Consider the following 20,876-nt stretch of genomic DNA (forward strand, 5'->3'; position numbering starts at 1 on the left):
GCCTAGTGGTTAGAGCGTTGGACTAGTAACCGAAAGTTTGCAAGTTCAAATCCCCGAGCTGACAAGGTACAAATCTGTCATTCTGTCCCTGAACTGGCAGTTAACCCACTGTTCCTAGGCCATCATTGAAAATAAGAATTTGTTCTTTAAGTCTGAAGCTATTTTTAAAGCCAAGAAGAAAAATATGTTACAATGATATATTTTACATTTTAAGGACTGAATGCTAAGTTAAGGCTACCAAGGTTGCTAAAACAGAACACATCTGACTGCCACTTCAATTAGCACTGAAGGAGTGGAGTGAGAGGTGTCAAAGCCCTTGAGCCAAACAATGGCAGGAGAGTTTCACAGCTTATCCCACCCAAATGCAGAGGCCTTTGAATCCCCCTCCCACTGTTCAGAGGTCATTACAATACAGTTCCCTCCGGATGATAAAAATGAAAAGGCACAGAAAGGTATGATAAGGAAAGGGTACTTAAAGAAGCTCTTTATGGAAAATCAAGAGACACTTTTTGATGCCTGTTATAAAAATGGGAACATAAGCAACTTAATCTTCCACACACTGTTATGGCAGAGTGCTATTTTAGACAACGAGGACTCTTAGTCAGCCAATGTCAACCTGTACAAGTCTGGAACAGTAATGGTACAGGGCAACCCAAAACAGTTTCAACTGGACTTTCACATAATCAAAGTGATAGTTTAGCAGGATAAGCTCTCTCTTGAGAAATATACGCCTTTATGACCAGGTCCACCTATACAATGCAGCAGTGTCCACCTTTGCCTGGACCCTAAAAGACATCACCCTCAACCGCAGCCCCAACACCTCACACAGGATCAACAAACACCCCGCCCAGACCAGCAAGACACTCTCCCGACCTGCAGGGTCCCTCCCTCCCCGGAACCTACACATAGAGGAGCCACGCCGAAAGGACCTACATCCAGACCACAGCACCACCAGCCACATCCACACCCCCACCCCAACCAATCAACACCCCCAAGTCAACCATGCCCACACCTCATTTAGGCCCCCTCAGATCAGACCTATGCCCCTCCTGCTCACCCCATGCCCCCACTTCCGCAAAGAGGACCTCAACATGAATGTCACACATACGTCCAGGCCATGAGCAGGCAAACAGGCCCACCAGAACTCTTACACTAGCCCAAGCCAATCACATGTACCAGATGCTCAGCAGGCTCTGCTCACACTTACTGGTCTGAGGCCAAACCACACGACTAACAACATTGGACCCTTTATGGAACACAAAGCCTTCACTATCTCATCCTGGAATATCCAAGGCCTGAGGTCATCTGCCTTTGGCCTAAAGAGCTGGAACCTGGACTTCACCAAAGAAATCAGAAATACAGACATTGTCATCCTACAAGATACATGGTATAGAGGAGATGGACTCACTGGTTGCCCTCCAGATTACAGAGAGCTGGTAGTCCCATCCACCAAACTACCAGGTGTGAAACAGGGAAGTGACTCAGGGGGTATGCTAATTTGGTATAGAGCAGAGCTAACTCACTCTATTAAATTAATCAAAACAGGAACATTTTATATTTGGCTAGAAATTCAAAAGGAAATGATCTCAACAGAAAAAAAAATCATACTGTGTGCTACCTATAATCCCCCCACTAGAATCCCCAAACTTTAATGAAGACAGCTTTCCATCCTGGATCAATCATTTCCAGGCCCAGGGACATGTACTAGTCTGTGGCGACCTAAATGCCAGGACTGGATGACACCCTCAGCACACAGTGGAACAAACACCTACCTGGAGGTAACAGCATTCCCTCCCCCATATGCCCCCTAGGCACAACGACGACATCATAACAAACAAAAACGGGTCACAACTCCTGCAAATCTGTTGCACGCTGGGTATGTACAGTCGTGGCCAAAAATGTTGAGAATGACACAAATATGAATTTTCCCAAAGTCTGCTGCTTCAGTGTCTTTAGATATTTTTGTCAGATGTTACTATGGAATACTGAAGTATAATTACAAGCATTTCATAAGTGTCAAAGGCTTTTATTGACAAATACATGAAGTTGATGCAAAGAGTCAATATTTGCAGTGTTGGCCCTTCTTTTTCAAGACCTCTGCAATCTGCCCTGGCATGCTGTGAATTAACTTCTGGGCCACATCCTGACTGATGGCAGACAATTCTTTCATAATCAATGCTTGAAGTTTGTCAATATTGTTATTTTTTTTATTTGTCCACCTGCCTTTTGAGGTTTGACCACAAGTTCTCAGTGGGATTAAGGTCTGGGGAGTTTCCTGACCATGGACCCAAAATATCAATGTTTTGTTCCCCAAGCCACTTAGTTAGCACTTTTGCCTTATGGCAAGGTGCTCCATCATGCTGGAAAAGGCATTGTTCGTCACCAAACTGTTCCTGGGTGGTTGGGAGAAGTTGCTCTCGGAGGATGTGTTGGTAACATTCTTTATTCATGGCTGTGTTCTTAGGCAAAATTGTGAGTGAGCCCACTCCCTTGGCTGAGAAGCAACCCCACACATGAATGGTCTCAGGATGCTTTACTGTTGGCATGACACAGGACTGTTGGTAGCGCTCACCTTGTCTTCTCCGTACAAGCCTTTTTCCGGTTGCCCCAAACTATTGGAAAGGGGATTCATCAGAGAAAATGACTTTACTCCAGTCCTCAGCAGTCCAATCCCTTTGCAGAATATCAGTCTGTCCCTAATGTTTTTCCTGGAGAGAAGTGGCTTCTTTGCTGCCCTTCTTGACACCAGGACATCCTCCAAAAGTCTTTGCCTCACTGTGCGTGTAGATGCACTCACACCTGCCTCCTGCCATTCCTGAGCAAGCTCTGTACTGGTGGTGTCTTTGAGGGGACTCCTATGGTAGGCACAACTACAGTCCATCTCTTGGCTGTAGTACTGTTCCCAAACTTTTTATAGTCCCGTACCCCTTCAAACATTCAACCTCCAGCTGCGTACCCCCTCTAGCACCAGGGTCAGCACACTCTCAAATGTTGGTTTTTGACATCATTGTAAGCCTGCCACACACACACTATACGATACATTTATTAGACATAAGAATGAGTGTGAGTTTTTGTCACAACCCGGCTCGTGGGAAGTGACAAAGAGCTCTTATTGGACCAGGGCACAAATAATAATAATAATAATCAATAATTTTGCTCTTTATTTAAACATCTTTTATATAAAACCTTATTTGTTCATCAAAAATAGTGAATAACTCACCACAGGTTAATGAGAAGGGTGTGATTGAAAGGACGTCCATAACTCTGCAATGTTGGAAGTATTGGAGAGAGTCTCAGTCTTACATAATTTTCTACGCAGTCTGAAAATCCACTCTCACATAGGTAGGTGGTTTCAAAGGGCACCAGTGTCTTAACAGCGCGATTTGCCAAGTCAAGAAAGTCTGAGCGCAGCCCAATCCAGAAAGTCTGAGCGCAGCCCAATCCAGAAAGTCTGAGCGTAGCCCAATCCAGAAAGTCTGAGCGCAGCCCAATCCAGAAAGTCTGACCGCAGCCCAATCCAGAAAGTCTGAGCGCAGCCCAATCCAGAAAGTCTGAGCGCAGCCCAATCCAGAAACTCTGAGCGCAGCCCAATCCAGAAACTCTGAGCGCAGCCCAATCCAGAAAGTCTGACCGCAGCCCAATCCAGAAAGTCTGACCGCAGCCCAATCCAGAAAGTCTTGACCGCAGCCCAATCCAGAAAGTCTGAGCGCAGCCCAATTCAGAAAGTCTGAGCGCAGCCCAATCCAGAAAGTCTGACCGCAGCCCAATCCAGAAAGTCTGAGCGCAGCCCAATCCAGAAAGTCTGACCGCAGCCCAATCCAGAAAGTCTGACCGCAGCCCAATCCAGAAAGTCTGACCGCAGCCCAATCCAGAAAGTCTGAGCGCAGCTCAATCCAGAAAGTCTGACCGCAGCCCAATCCAGAAAGTCTGAGCGCAGCCCAATCCAGAAAGTCTGAGCGCAGCCCAATCCAGAAAGTCTGACCGCAGCCCAATCCAGAAAGTCTGAGCGCAGCCCAATCCAGAAAGTCTGACCGCAGCCCAATCCAGAAAGTCTGACTGCAGCCCAATCCAGAAAGTCTGACTGCAGCCCAATCCAGAAAGTCTGACTGCAGCCCAATCCAGAAAGTCTGACCGCAGCCCAATCCAGAAAGTCTGACTGCAGCCCAATCCAGAAAGTCTGACCGCAGCCCAATCCAGAAAGTCTGACTGCAGCCCAATCCAGAAAGTCTGACTGCAGCCCAATCCAGAAAGTCTGACTGCAGCCCAATCCAGAAAGTCTGACCGCAGCCCAATCCAGAAATCCGGCAGTGGCTTGTTATTGAATTACATTTTCACAGAACTGCTTGTTGCAATTTCGATGAAGCTCTCTTGTTCAGATATCAGTAGGTGGACTGGAGGCAGGGCATTGAAAGCGATAACAAATCCAGTTGTTTGCGTCATCCGTTTCGGGAAAGTACCTGCGTAATTGCGCACCAACTCACTCAGGTGCTTCGCTACATCACATTTGACATTGTCCGTAAGTAAAATCATACAATGATGGAAAGACCTGTGTGTTGTCCTTGTTAATGCAGACAGAGAAGAGTTCCAACTTCTTAGTCACAGCCTCAATTTTGTCCCGCAAATTGAATATAGAGCCGTGTGAGAAACTTGTCATCATTCTAGCGGTCAGACAAGTGAAAATTACGGTCAGTAAATAAAACTTTAAGCTCGTCTCTCAATTTAAAAAATGTGTCAATGGTCGCTGCCCATAACATTGCATAGTGCAGAAAATATACAAGAGTTTAGGGGCCTTGCTTTAACAAAGTTAACCATTTTCACAGTAGTGTCCAAAACGTCTTTCAAGCTGTCAGACATTTCCTTTGCAGCAAGAGCCTCTCGGTGGATGCTGCAGTGTACCCAAGAGCCTCTCGGTGGATGCTGCAGTGTACCCAACGGGAGCCTCTCGGTGGATGCTGCAGTGTACCCAACGGGAGCCTCTCGGTGGATGCTGCAGTGTACCCAACGGGAGCCTCTCGGTGGATGCTGCAGTGTACCCAACGGGAGCAACTGCTTGCACATGTGTTACCACTCCACTATGTCTCCCTGTCATGACTTTTGCACCATCAGTACAGCTACCAACACATCTTGACTACCAATGTCCATTTGTTGTCACAAAGCTATCCAGTACTTTAAAAATATCCTCTCCTGTTGTCCTGGTTTCCAGTAGTTTGCAGAAGAGGATGTCTTCCTTAATTGACCACCCACAAAACATAACGGACATATACCAGGAGCTGTGCCAGGCCCGCCACGTCTGTTGACTCATCCAGCTGTAACGCATACAATTCACTGGCTTGTATGCAAAGCAGTAATTGTTTCAAAAATCTCCTGCCATGTCACTGATGCTTTGTGAAACTGTGTTGTTTGATGAAGATATTGTCTGTATAGTTTATTTGGCCTTTTCCCCCAGCATTGTCTCAGCCATATCCTCAGCAGCAGGAAGAATTAAGTCCTCCACAATAGTATGGGGCTTGCCTGTCCTAGCAACTCGCTAGCTCACCATATAAGATGCTTATAGCCCCTTCTTATTAATGGTATCTGTTGATTTTATATGTCTTACTACTTGAAAGACGTCATAATTCTCGCTCAAAAAACTCCTGTGGCTTATTTTTTTAAATTGGCATGTTTTGTTTCTAAATGTCTGTGCAAGAGTGTCGGTGCAGTAGCTTGGTGCTTTCTCGGGTAAGGGGGCAGGAGCTTGGTGCCTTCCCGTGTAAGGGGGCAGTAGCTTGGTGCCTTCCCAGGTAAGGGGCAGTAGCTTGGTGCCTTCCCAGGTAAGGGGCAGTAGCTTGGTGCCTTCCCGGGTAATGGGCAGTAGCTTGGTGCCTTCCCGGGTAAGGGGCAGTAGCTTGGTGCCTTCCCGGGTAAGGGGGCAGTAGCTTGGTGCCTTCCCGGGTAAGGGGCAGTAGCTTGGTGCCTTCCCGGGTAAGGGGGCAGTTGCTTGGTGCCTTCCCGGGTAATGGGCAGTAGCTTGGTGCCTTCCCGGGTAAGGGGGCAGTTGCTTGGTGCCTTCCCGGGTAATGGGCAGTAGCTTGGTGCCTTCCCGGGTAAGGGGGCAGTAGCTTTCTGCTTTCCCGGGTAATGGGCAGTAGCTCTTCAGCTGCATCAGATTAGCAACTGTCAGTGTCCATGCTAGCTGGGCTAACAACACATGTAGAATTACTGATGCTAGTATTGGATGTGCTTGTGGAAGCAGATCAACTTGTGTCATCAACAGGTGCAGGTGTAGTACCGCTGGTAGGAACAGTACTACCAGTCGAGCTGGTATTTGTCTCTATGGACGCGGGCCATACTACATGGACTGTTTGAAAATGTGAAGAAATAAAAATTACAAATATTTAAAATGTGAATCACGTTTTTATTTGGCGTACCCCCAACGGCATTGCGCATAGTCCTGTTTTCTACCATACCTGCTGTAGATTACTTTACTTTGACAAAACGTTTCACTGTAATAGTGAAGGTGTAAACTTGGCAGTAGAAAACCTAAACAGTGTATTTAACCTGTCAGCTTCCCTATCAAATCTAAAAATGTAAATAATTTGATTAAGAATGCAAAAACCCAAGAAAGAAATTGAGAAACCTATCTAACCAAAAACATAGAAACCTGAGCCTACGCCTCTACTATGGTGAATCACTAAAACAATAAAGAAATATACTACGGAAAAAGAAGGAACAGCACGTCAGAAATCAGCTCAATGTAATTGAAGAATCCATAGACTGTAACCACTTCTGGGAAAATTGGAAAACACTAAACAAACAACAACACAAAGAATGATCTATCCAAAATGGAGATGTATGGGTAAACCACATCTCCAATCTTGTTTGCTTTATAACAAATTAAAAAACAGCAAAACCATACACATGATCAAATATAAAGCTTATAATGAACTGTTAAAAACTACCAGAACTGGATTCTCCAACTATATTGAATGAACTAGGACAAAATACAAACCCTGGCATGTTCCCCAATATTTGGAACAAAGGACTGATCACCCCAATCCACAAAAATTAAGACAAATTTCACCCCAACAACTACCGTGGGATATGCATTAACAGCAACCTTGGGAAAATCCTCTACATGATCATTAACAGCAGACTCAGTGAAAACAATGTACTGAGCAAATATCAAATGGTCTTTTTACCAAATTACCATACGACAGACCACGTCATCACATTGCACACCCAAATTGACAAACAAAGAAACAAAACAAAGGCAAAGTCTTCTCATGCATTGTTGATTTCAAAAAAGCTTTAGACTCATTTTGGCATGAGCGTCTGCTATACAAATGGATGGAAAGTGGTGTTGGGGGAAAAACATACGACATTATAAAATCCACACACATTTCTTTCCACAGGGTCGTGGGGTGAAACAGGGATGCAGCTTAAGCCCCACCCTCTTCAACATAAAAATCAATGAATTGGCGAGGGCACTAGGACAGTATGCAGAACCCGGCCTCACCGTACTAGAATCTGAAGTCAAATGTTTACTGTTTGCTGATGATCTAGTGCTTCTATCCCCAACCAAGGAGGGCCTACAGCAGCACCTAGATATTCTGCACAGATTATGTCTGACCTGGGACCTGACAGTGAATCTCAGCTCTGAAAAAGGTCAATTTGCCAGGATAATAAATACAAATTCCATCTAGACACCGTTGCCCTAGAGCACACAAAACACTATACATATCTCGGCCTAAACATCAGTGCCACAGGTAACTTCCACAAAGCTGTGAACGATCTGAGAGACAAGGCAAGAAGGGTCTTCTATGCCATCTAAAGGAAAATAAAAATCTATATACCAACGAAAACCTGGCTAAAAATAGAACCCACTGCCCTTCATGGTTGTGAGGTCTGGGGTTCGCTCAACAACCAGGAATTCCCAAAATGGGACAAACACCAGAGTGAGACTCATGCATGCAGAATTCTGTAAAAATATAATCTGTGTACAACGTAAAACACTAAATAATGCAGAGCAGAATTAGGCCGATACCCGCTAATTATCAAAATCCAGAAAAGAGAAGTTAAATTCTTCAACCACCTAAAAGGAAGCGATTCCCAAAACCTTCCATAACAAAACCGTCTTTTACAGAGAGATGGACCTGGAGAAGGGTCCCCTAAGCAAGCTGGGCCTGGGGCTCTGTTCACAAACACAAACAGACCCAACAGAGCCCCAGAACAGCAACACAATAAGACCCAACCAAATCATGAGAAAACAAAAAGATAATTACTTGACACATTGAAAAGAATGAACAAACAAACTGAGCAAACTAGAATGCTATTTGGCCCTAAACAGAGAGTACACTGGCAGAATACCTGACCCAAACTTAAGGAAAGCTTTGACTATGTACAGACTCAGAGAACATAGCCTTGCTATTGAGAAAGGCCACCGTAGGCAGACCTGGCTCTCAAGAGAAGACAGGCTATGTGCTTGCTCACTGCCCACAAAATGAGGTGGAAACTGAGCTGCACTTCCTAACCTCCAGCCAAATGTAAGACCATATTAGCGACACATATTTCCCTCAGATTACACAGATCAACAAAGAATTTGAAAACAAACCCGATTTTGATAAACTCCCATATCTACTGGGTGAAATAGCACAGTGTGTCATCACAGCAGCAAGATTTGTGACCTGTTGCCACAAGAAAAGGCCAACCAGTGAAGAACAAACACCACTGTAAATACAACCCATATTTATGTTTATTTATTTTCCCTTTTGTACTTTAACTATTTGCACTGCATTGTGTTATCACAATATTTGAAATGTCTTTATTCTTTTGGAACTTTTGTGAGTGTTATGTTTACTGTACATTTGTATTATTTATTTCACTTTTGTTTATTATCTACTTCACTTGCTTTGGCAATGTTAACATATGTTTCCCATGCCAATAAAGCCCTTAAATTGAATTGAATTGAATTTGAAAGAGAGAGAGAGAGAGACAGAGAGAGAGAGAGAGAGAGAGAGAGAGAGAGAGAACGGGAGGAGGGGGGGACTACTTCATCATGTATGGCTCGCCGCCGGCCCTTCATCATACACTGCTAGTCCCCCTCTTCCCCCCAGCACTGAAACTCAATTCACCCATATCGCGTCCATTATGGCCTGATTCATACTCTGCTCACCGGGGGCCTGCCACAGACATCCATCTTGTCTCCATGTCGGAGCGAGGGAGGAAGGGAAGGAAGGTTGCCTGGCAGATCTAGGGCCACGCTAGATGGAGTAGACGCTATCCTATCAAGCCATCCGACCGCACCAGTAAAAACATCAGGCAGCTTTAACGGTGCCGAGCAGCACTAGAAAAAACTATTTTATCCACCTGTCTACACAGACAGGACAGGGCTTTTTTCCCTCACTTTCCACCCCCTCCTTTCCCCCTCATTCCCTTCCTCTCTACCTCCATCATGTGGGACTTTTATGGTTTGTCCTTCCAAGTGATGTCCTCTATTCATCTTCCTCTATTCCCCTCTCTCTCTCTCTCTCTCTCTCTCTCTATTCCTCTCTCTCTCTCTCTCTATCTCTCTCTCTATTCCTCTCTCTCTCTCTCTCTCTCTCTCTCTCTCTCTCTATTACTCTCTCTCTCTCTCTCTTTTCTCAATTTCAATTCAATTTAAAGGGTTTTATTGGCATGGGAAACATGTTTACATTGCCAAAGCAAGGGAAATATATCGTAAACAAAAGTGAAATAAACCATTAAAAAAACAGTAAACTTTACACTCAGAAAAGATCCAAAGGAATAAAGAATCTCTCTCTCTCTATTCTTCTCTCTCCTCCTCTCTCTCTATTCCTCTCTCTCTATTCCTCTCTCTCTATTCCTCTCTCTCTAGTCCCCTCTCTCTCTATTTCTCTCTCTCCTCCTCTCTCTCTATTCCCCTATCTCCTCCTCGGTCTCTATTCCTCTCTCTCCTCCTCTCTCTCTATTCCTCTCTCTCCTCCTCTCTCTCTATTCCCCTCTCTCTCTATTTCTCTCTCTCCTCCTCTCTCTCTATTCCCCTCTCTATTCCTCTCTCTCTATTCCTCTCTCTCCTCCTCTCTCTCTAGTCCCCTCTCTCTCTATTTATCTCTCTCATCCTCTCTCTCTATTCCCCTCTCTCCTCCTCTCTCTCTATATCTCTCTCTCCTCCTATCTCTCCTCCTCTCTCTCTATAGTCCTCTCTCTCCTCCTCTCTCTCTATTCCTCTCTCTCCTCCTCTCTCTCTATTCCTCTCTCTCCTCATCTCTCTCTATTCCTCTCTCTCCGCCTCTCTCTATATTCCTCTCTCTCCTCCTCTCTCTATATTCCTCTCTCTCCTCCTCTCTCTATATTCCTCTCTCTCCTCCTCTCTCTATATTCCTCTCTCCTCCTCTCTCTATATTGCTCTCTCTCCTCCTCTCTCTCTATTCCTCTCTCTCCTCCTCTGTCTCTATTCCTCTCTCCTCCTCTCTCTCTATTCCACTCTCTCTCTATTTCTCTTTCGCCTCCTCTCTCTCTATTCCCCTCTCTCTCTCCCCTCTCACTCTATTCATCTTTCTCCTCCTGTGTCTCTATTCCTCTCTCTCCTCCTCTCTCTCTATACCTCTATCTCATCCTCTCTCTATACCTCTCCCCCCTCCTCTCTCTGTGTTCCTCTCTCACTCCTCCTTTCTCTCTATTTATTTCTCTCCTCCTCTCTTTCTGTTCCTCTCTCTCTATTTATTTCTCCCCTCCTCTCTTTCTGTTCCTCTCTCTCTATATCTCCTCCTCTCTCTCTATTCCTCTCTCCATCTCCTCCTCTCTCTCTATTTATTTCTCTCCTCCTCTCTCTCTCTGTTCCTTCATATCTATCTCTTCCTCTCTCTCTATTCCTCTCGATCTCCTCCTCTCTCTCTCTCTCTATTCATATCTATCTCTTCCTCTCTCTCTATTCCTCTCTCCATCTCCTCCTCTCTCTCTATTCCTCTCGATCTCCTCCTCTCTCTCTCTCTATTCATATCTATCTCTTCCTCTCTCTCTATTCCTCTCGATCTCCTCCTCTCTCTCTCTCTCTATTCATATCTATCTCTTCCTCTCTCTCTATTCCTCTCTCCATCTCCTCCTCTCTCTCTATTCCTCTCTCCATCTCCTCCTCTCTCTCTATTCCTCTCGATCTCCTCCTCTCTCTCTCTCTATTCATATCTATCTCTTCCTCTCGCTCTATTCCTCTCTCTTTTGGCATGGTTTTGCTGTGTAATAGAAGACTTGGAGCAGTTCTGGGTTCATTGTACTGTTCCTCACAAACAATATTACCCCCAGACCCAAGTTCCTCACAAACAATATTCCCCCCAGGCCCGAGGTCCTCACAAACCATGTTCCCCCAGACCCAAGGTCCTCATAAACCATGTCCCCCCCCCCAGACCCGAGGTCCTCACAAACCATGTTCCCCCAGACCCAAGGTCCTCACAAACCATGGTTCCCCAGACCCAAGGTCCTCACAAACCATGTTCCCCCAGACCCAAGGTCCTCACAAACCATGTTCCCCCAGACCCAAGGTCCTTATAAACCATGTTCCCCCAGACCCAAGGTCCTCACAAACCATGTTCCCCCAGACCCAAGGTCCTCACAAACCATGTTCCCCCAGACCCAAGGTCCTCACAAACCATGTTCCCCCAGACCCAAGGTCCTCACAAACCATGTTCCCCCAGACCCAAGGTCCTTATAAACCATGTTCCCCCAGACCCAGGGTCCTCATAAACCATATTATCCCCAAACCCAAGGTCCTCACAAACATGCCAGTAGGCTGGCCTGACAGCCATTCCAAACAACATGGCACCATTGTGTCAGAGCCAGCTAGGCAAACACACAGGACACACATAACAAACACACGTTACCACATGGACAGATTTTATGTACAACAGCCTTGTGACAAAAAGGTACTAGTCCCTGTGTGTGTCAAGGCTGCTAATGGACACAAAAAGAGAACAGGTTATATGAGACAACAAAGAGGGCGAATGATAGATGGAGCAGTGTAGACTCGTCTGCCTGTCTGTCTGTCTTTCTGACAGCAAGCAGCCAATTACTGATGAAAGTGGTGGGATGAGCCCTGCCAGACCACAGCTTTCCATTAGCACATGCCAGCCAACCATGTGTGTGTGTGTGTGTGTGTGTGTGTGTGTGTGTGTGTGTGTGTGTGTGTGTGTGTGTGTGTGTGTGTGTGTGTGTGAGGGGGGCTCAGGGGGTCTGCTGGATCATTTTCACGCTCACACACTAGCGATAAATAACCAGCCGATTCCTTTCCCGCAGTTGAGCACATGGAATTGCAATGAGTTGGGGGAGACAGCCCGTCAACACGATACCAGCCGATACGTGCAGCCGTGCGCACAGCAGAGTGGAGCTCCAGCGCGGACTCATACGCGCTCATCTCACCACGCGCACCGAATCAGTAACTCCGGCCAAGCACTCGAAAGCTCACCAGTCTCCATCTTTAAAAAGGACATATACCTGATCTCATGCCATGAAATGACGCACCTATTATTCTTCTTACACAGTAATATCACAACCACTCCTTTCCTGTAAACCAATAGCATCACTCGACCAAATAGTAATAGGATCAAGTCATGTGAATTAGTGTCAGTAAGTCACCCACCGAAGTGGGATAAGTGGTAACTGGCAGTAGCGTTGGCACGTCTGCCTGCTTGGCCATGCCCGTGTGTGCTCACTGTACCACTGCCAGCCCTGCGGATGACTTCATTCTAATGAATGAGTGGTTTGCCTTCATGTCGAGCGCGACATGCCACAATGACACAGACAAATACAGGGATCCCCCCCCCCCCCCCCCCCAGCTTTCCAGCAACATCACATGCTCCATTCGGATCACTGGTGAGAGTGGATTTCCAACCAAAAGCACTAGTGGTATGTATGCGTTCACTAGGTTACCACACACACACACACACACACACACACACACACTCTTCCCCCATGCAGCCTTGCTTATCACCCTCACGCGAACATGCTCGCGGCTCGCTGTTGATAATATATTCTGCATCGCAATCGGGAGTTGGTTCTCGTACCAACAGGCTCAAAACACCAAGTAATCGGACAGATGCGGATGCATTATTTAAGAACAAGTCTCTTGTTATTAGTTACGAGTCCTACTTATATGCCTAAATTGCCCCGCGCCTTCTCAAATCGCACCTGACAGACGTGCAATTTTGTGTGGGAGCTCTCAGGTTGGTTGCCATCCTTTAGGAATAAACCAAACAGAGCGAATGACAGGCGGTGCTCCGCATTCAATACACTAACAAACACGGAAAATACAAACCGTTACAATGTTATTCAAATAGCGTCTTGTGCTTAAAACCAAATTATACTACTATTATAGCCTACCATGCAATCAAGGTGCTATGATCAATTTATATAACCAATAAAAACAACCAAATAACATGAAGAATGCAGACTTGTCTCCAACAAGACATCGCTTGTCATTAATTGCAGCATAACACTGTTACAATCGGCAAGCCAGATGCAACCAAGAGCCGTTAAAGCCAGAGAAGAGCTAGAAAAACGAAATAGTATACCGGGGGTTGGAAAATAGCGCACACGGGTGGAATTATGGTCATAGACGCGTCCATAGCAGCCTGTCTCCCTCTACACAGTGCTGCCTGCTGGTGTTGATCAACTTGAGAATGTTTTCATGACAGGCTGCATGGGGAGACATCTGAGCGCCGCAGCTCGAGCTCCGGAGCACCAGCAGCATATAAGTGATGATTTACAAATACTAGGCTGCTACAATACAAGTCAAGACAGTTATACAGTAAAGTAAAGAAAAAGCAGCAAATCACCTGCTGCCAGTTCTCCTCCAGCGAAGGCATTGCAGAGAAATAGCCAGTGTCATGCACGAGTTGGAGTTCCTGAAAAATACTGTAATTCGCCAACACGTCCATGTTGATGCAAGATTTGAAAGTAATTTACTTTGATCCACCGGAAGAAATACAACCCCACTTTTGTATGGTTAGGGGTTAACAGATCCTCCTCTGTGTGTCTGTCCATGCACCAGAAAGTATGGCGCTATATACCACTGGAAATAACACACCGAAGAACCACTATAAACAATAGAAAAAGAAGAGTTGAATATTATGTCTCTGAATTGCAATCCTTTTTTCTCTGGCGCTAACTCTCAGGTCTTCAGTCCAGGAGTGGAATGCCAACTCGGTGACATGAAACGTCCATCTATTTCCGCATTGCCAGATTGCAATATTCGCTCTATAAATTCCAGGTTGGTTTTTCCGCTGCCTGCAGTAGCTTCATCAGGCGACTGGGAGAGTAGCTCGGGCTAGCTGTCTACTGAGCGGAGCGAGCAAGCGACTCGGACGGGGGAGTGGTTTGTTGTCAATCAATTCCGTGCGTGACCATATAAGGTAAATAGGGTTTGATGATCTCACTGGCGTCCAATTAAGGCGGCGCTAAAATAGGTAAAAGGGAGTAGTTAGAATGAATGGCGAGCCGCTATTGGCTTTGTGTAGCTGTCACTCTAGTCATACATGGCAGTGAAAGGTGAGCTATTTTTAGATGGCTATATAAATGCTGCAGCATACTTCCTTCACTCAGTTGAAGTCTGTGGCCGAACAGGAAGCATACACAAACCTTCCAGGTTTCAAAATAACTTATTTTAAACACATGTAATATTGCTAAAACGTGTTTTCACTGTAATTCTTTAAACATTTTTCGAATATAGTTTTAAGGAAGAAACGTCCGTACATGAGACCGATGGGGACTCTGGGGCTGTGATGTAACAGCTTTCCCAACACAACACAGCTCCGAGGCGACTTCTCTTGTGGTTTGAGGTTGCAGGCTTTTACTGGAAACCGGCAGTGTAATACAGAACTCAACGTGTGGACTATCTATTCTACAGAGCCTTCAGAAAGTATTCACACCCCTTGACTTCTTCCACATTTTGTTGTGTTACAGCCTCCATTTAAAATGGATTCAATGTAGATTATTTTGTCACTGGCCAACACACAATACCCCATAATGTCAAAGTGGAATGATGTTTTTTGAGATTTTTTACAAATTCATTAAAAATGAAAAGCTGAAATGTCTTGAGTCAACTAGTATTCAACCCTTTAGTTATGTGAAGTCTAAATAGTTCAGGAGTAAAACTTTGCTTAACAAGTCACATAATAAGTTGCATGGACACACTGCACCCAATAGTAGTGTTTAACATGATTTTTGAATGACTACCTCATCTCTGTACCCCACACATACAATTATATGTAAGGTCCCTCAGTTGAGCGGGGAATTTCAAACACAGATTCAACCACAAAGACCAGCAAGGTTTTCCAATGGCTCGCAAAGAAGGGCACCTATTGGTTGATGGGTGAACCCCCCCCCCCAAAAAAAAAACACCAAAAAAACACAGACACTGAATATCCCTTTGGGTATGGTGAAGATATTAATAACACTTTGGATGGTGTGTCAATACACCAGTCACCACAAAGATAATCTTGTCTAACTCAGTTCCCGGAGAGGAAGGAAACCGCTCATGGATTTCACCATGAGGCCAATGGTGACTTTAAAACAGTTACAGAATTTAATGGCTGTGATAGGAGAAAACTGAGGATGTATCAACAACATTGAAGTACTCCACAATGCTAACCTAATTGACAGAGTGAAAAGAAGGAAGCTTGTACCGAATAAAAATATTTCAAAACATGCATCCTGTTTTCACACTAAAATAATACTGCAAAAAATGTGGCAAAGCAATTCACTTTTTGTCCTGAATACAAAGTGTTATGTTTGGGGAAAATCCAATACAACACATTACTGAGTACCACTCTCCATATTTTTAAGCATAGTGGTGGCTGCATCATGTTATGGGTATGCTTGTAATTGTTAAGGACAGGGGAGTTTTTCAGGATAAAAAAGAAACGAAATGGAGCTAAGCACATGCAAAATCCTAGAGGATAACGTAGCTCAGTCTTCTTTTCACCAGGCACTGGGAGATTAATTCACCTTTCAGCAGGACAATAACTTAAAACACAAGGCCAAATCTACACTGGAGTTGCTTACCAAGAAGACAGTGAATGTTCCTGAGTGGCCGAGTTACAGTTTTGACTTAAATCTGCTTGGAAATCTATTGCAAGACCTAAAAATGGTTGTCTAGCAATGATCTACCAATCAATGTGACAGAGCTTGAAGAATTTTGAAAATAATAATGAGCAAATGTTGAACAATCCAGGTGCTGAAAGCTGTTAGAGACTTACCCAGAAAGACTCACAGATGTAATTGCTGCCAAAGGTGCTTCTACAAAGTGTAGACTCAGGGTTGTGAATACTTATTTCAATGAGATATTTCTGTATACTTAAAAAAAAACATTGCAAACATTTCTAAACACATGCTCTGTCTTTATGTGGTTTTAAGGGTATAGGGGTATAACTTGCCTTTAAATTGTTTAACTTGGGTCAAACATTTTGGATAACCTTCCACAAGCTTCCCACAATGAGATGGGTGAATTTTGGGCCATTCCTCCTGACAGAGCTGGTGTAACTGAGTCAGGTTTGTAGGCCTCCTTGTTCGCACATGCTTTTTCAGTTCTGCCCACACATTTTCTATAGGATTGAGGTCAGGGCTTTGTGATTGCCACTACAATACCTTGACTTTGTTGTCCTTAATGCCATTTTGCCACAACTTTGGAAGTATGCTTGGGGTCATTGTCCATTTGGAAGACCTATTTGCACCAAGCTTGAACTTCCTGACTGATGTCTTGAGATGTTGCTTCAATATATCGCCATCATTTTCCTCCCTCATGATGCCATCTATTTTGTGAAGTGTACCAGTCCCTCCTGCAGCAAAGCACCTCAAAAACATGATGCTGCCACCCCCTGTGGTTCACGGTTGAGATGGTGTTCTTCGGCTTGCAACCCTCCCCCTTTTTCCTCCAAACATAACGATGGTCATTATGGCCAAACAGTTCTATTTTTGTTTCATCAGACCAGAGGACATTTCTCAAAAAAGTTTGATCTTTGTCCCCATGTGCTGTTGCAAACCATAGTCTGGCTTTTTTATGGCGGTTTTGGAGCAGTGGCCTCTTCCTTGCTGAGCAGCCTTTCAGCATCTTCTCAAGGTCCTTTGCTGTTGTTCTAGGATTGATTTGCACTTTTCGCACCAAAGTACGTTCATCTCTAGGAGACAGAATGCGTCTCCTTTCTGAGCGGTATGACGGCTGCGTGGTCCCATGGTGTTCATACTTGCGTACTATTGTTTGTACAGATGAACGTGGTAACTTCAGGCGTTTGGAAATTGCTCCCAGGGATGAACCCTATTTTCTGAGGTCTTGGCTGATTTCTTTAGATTTTCCCATGATGTCAAGCAAAGAGGCACTGAGTTTGAAGGTAGGCCTTGAAATACATCCACAGGTACACCTCCAATTGACTCAAATGACGTCAATTAGCCTATCAGAAGCTTCTAAAGCCATGACATAATTGTCTGGAATTTTCCAAACTGTTTAAAGGCACTTTCAATTTAGTGTATGTAAACTTCTGACCCACTGGAATTGTGATACTGTGAATTATATGTGAAATAATCTGTCTGTAAACAATTGTTGGAAAAATGACTTGTGTCATGCACAATGTAGATGTCCTAACCGACTTGCCAAAACTATAGTTTGTTAACAAGAACTTAGTGGAGTGGTTGACAAATGAGTTTTAATTACTCCAACCTAAATACAGTATATGTAAACTTCTGACTTCAACTGTATCTCACTGCTTTTCTCCTTTCACTGTGAACCTGTTACAGCATATATATATATATATATATATATATATCCATGATATGTATTTCTGCCAGTGGTGTAAAGTACTTAAGTAAACATACTTTAAGTACTTCACTATTTATATATTTGACTACTTTTACTTCACTACATTCCTAATGAAAATAATGTACTTTTTACTCATTTTTCCCTGACACCAAATGGTACTTTTTGAATGCTTAGTAGGACAGGAAAATGGTCCAATTCACACACTTATCAAGAGAACATCCTTGGTCATCTCTACTGCCTCTGATCTGGCGGACTCACTAAACAGAGAATCATTCTTTGTAAATTGTGACTGTGTGTTGGTGTAGCCCTGGCCATCTGTAAATATACCAAGACAATCTGGTTTGCTTAAAATAAGGAATTTGAAATGATTCATAGTTTTACTTTTACCTTTTTTTCCCAGCAATTATATTTACTTTTGATACTTAAAGGGGAGGTTCACCCAAAAACCGTTCTGGGCCCTTTATAACACTTGCCTGGTTGTTTGTCAGTACCCAGGACAGTTTTTAGGTCCGTTGCTTGAGTATTTTGATGTAGATAATAAGCTGACACCCTCAAAGTCCATCAGAAATACCTCCCCAAAACACCCCTCTGGCTTCCCATGATTGAAATAGTCATTGTAATGACTGTCTCTGCACAATTTTTCAGCAAACTTATTTCAGCAGGCACATTTTTACCAATGTATTTGATTATTTTCGTAATGAAAGGAAGTAGATTAATGCCGTGAGTCGGGACCTGGGACTTCCGTGGTGTGTGTGGTTGAAGGATGTAAACAATCATTTTCTTTTCTCTCTCCTTCTAATTAGCTAACATGCTAACTAGTCCCAAAGTAGTTAAAAAGTAGTAAGTGATTAAACAGTTGCTAATTATCTAACATGCTAACTAGTCCCAAAGTAGTTAAAAAGTAGTAAGTGATTAAACCCACGTCAAATTTAGTTAGAGTGAAGAATGTCAGATCCAGAACGAAGAGGAAACTGGAGACCTGCCTTATTTTCAGAATGGTACTGTTGTGCCATATTGGTTTGAACCAGAGTATACTGAGGCTGAGTTGTTCCATTTGCGGGCTGACTGGGAGAAAATAGCTAGAGAGAGACAGGAACGTGCAGATGTCAAGGAAACACAGTGTACTTGAACAGAGAAATACTCAATCACGAGGCATCAAAGCCAAACGAACTGAGTAATAGTAAGAAAAGGTGTAGATGTAAGGAAAGTTGTTTAGAAACCTTCCAAAAAACTATTTGACAACAACAAACAACAAACAACAAACAACAAACAATTCAATCCACCTACTTCCTGGACAAAACGTTTCACTGTAATAGTGAAGGTGTAAACTGAGCAGTAGAAAACCTAAACAGTATATTTAACCTGTCACCTGCCCAATAAAACAGTATTTTTAAGCAGACAACCAGAAAATGAACAACAATGACCAATGGTTTGATGAAAAATACAAAAACCTGAGATGGAAATTGAGAAATCTATCCAACCAAAATCATAGAGGCTCAGAAATCCTGAGCCTACACCTTCATTATGGTGATTCACTAAAACAATACAGAAATAGACAACGGAAAAAGAAGGAACAGCACATTAGCAATCAGCTCAATGTAGTTGAAGAATCCATAGAATCTAACCACTTCTGGGGAAATTGGAACACGCTAAAATAACAAAAACACAAAGAGTTATCTATCCAAAACGGAGTTGTATGGATTAACCACTCTCTCTTAACCACTCTCTCTTAACCATTCTCATCCAGTCTTTTTGGCCCTATAACAAAGAACAAACAGCAAAACATATACATGATGAAATACAAATCTTAGAATCAACTATTAAAGACAACCAGAACCCACTGGATTCTCCAATTACCTTGAATGAACTACAGGACAAAATAAAAACCCTCCAACCCAAAAAGGCCTGTGGTGTTTATGCTATTCTAAATTAAATTATAAAATATACAGACCACAAATTCCAATTGGCTATACTTAAACTCTTTAACATCATCCTCAGCTCTAGCATCTTCCCCAAAATTTGGAACCAAGGACAGAACACCCTAATCCACAAAGTGGAGACAAATTTGACCCCAATAACTACTGTGAGATATGCGTCCACAGATACCTTGGGAAAATCCTCTGCATTATCATTAACAGTAGACTCATACATTTCCTCAGTGAAAAAAATGTACTGAGCAAATGTCAAATTGGAATTTTAACAAATTATAGTTTGACAGACCACATATGCACCTTGCACACCCTAATTGTCAAATAAACAAACCAAAACACACACATTTATTTCCAAAGGGCCGTGGGGTGAGACAGGGATGCAGCTTGAGCCCCACCCTCTTCAACATATATATCAATGAATTGGTGAGGGCACTAGAACAGTCTGCAGCATCCGGTCTTACACCATTAGAATCTGAAGTCAAATGTCTACTGTTTGCTGATGATCTGGTGCTTCTGTCCCCAACCAAGGAGGGCCTACAGCAGCACCTAGATATTCTGCACAGATTCCTTCAGACCTGGGCCCTGACAGTAAATCCCAGTAAGAAAAAAAGGTCAAAAAAAAGGTCCAGTTGCCAGGACCACAAATACAAATGTAAAAGGAAATTCCACAACCCATTGCCCTTTATGGTTGTGAGGTCTGGGGTCCGCTCACCAACCAATAATTCACAAAATGGGACAAACACAAAATTGAGAGTCTCTGTGCAGAATTCTGAAAAAGTATCCTATGTGTACAACACAAAATGCCAAATAATGCCTGCAGAGAATAATTGGGCTGGTACCCACTACACGCACTTATCAAAATCCAGAAAAAAAGCCAGTAAATTCTAGAACCACCTAAAAGGAAGCGATTCCCAAACCTTCCATAACAAACACATCACCTGAAGAGAGATGAACCTGGAGAAGAGTCCCCTAAGCAAGCTGGTCCTGGGGCTCTCTTCACAAACACAATCAGACCCCACAGAGCCCCAGGACAAAAACACAATAAGACCCAACCAAATCATGAGAAAACAGAAAGATAATTACTTGACACAGAGAAAACTAGAATGCTATTTGGCCCTAAACAGAGAGTACACAGTGGCAGAATACCTGACCACTGTGGCTGACCAAAA

The 20,876-nt window shown here is 43.7% G+C and overlaps 1 protein-coding gene across 1 annotated transcript in view; it reads right to left on the bottom strand.

Annotated features, from left to right (window-relative positions):
* LOC115124624 (Krueppel-like factor 7) overlaps nucleotides 1-14,314 on the bottom strand; it is a 132,163-nt gene extending 117,849 nt beyond the window's left edge. Inside the window, exon 1 of the mRNA XM_065018993.1 lies at nucleotides 13,803-14,314. Within this exon, the coding sequence (XP_064875065.1) occupies nucleotides 13,803-13,904 (102 nt within the window). The 5' untranslated portion in view covers nucleotides 13,905-14,314. The remainder of the gene's footprint in view (nucleotides 1-13,802) is intronic.
* Nucleotides 14,315-20,876: the final 6,562 nt, after the last annotated feature.

This window comes from Oncorhynchus nerka, linkage group LG1 (assembly GCF_034236695.1).
Source record: "Oncorhynchus nerka isolate Pitt River linkage group LG1, Oner_Uvic_2.0, whole genome shotgun sequence".
In the NCBI taxonomy this organism is placed as follows: Eukaryota; Metazoa; Chordata; class Actinopteri; order Salmoniformes; family Salmonidae; genus Oncorhynchus; species Oncorhynchus nerka.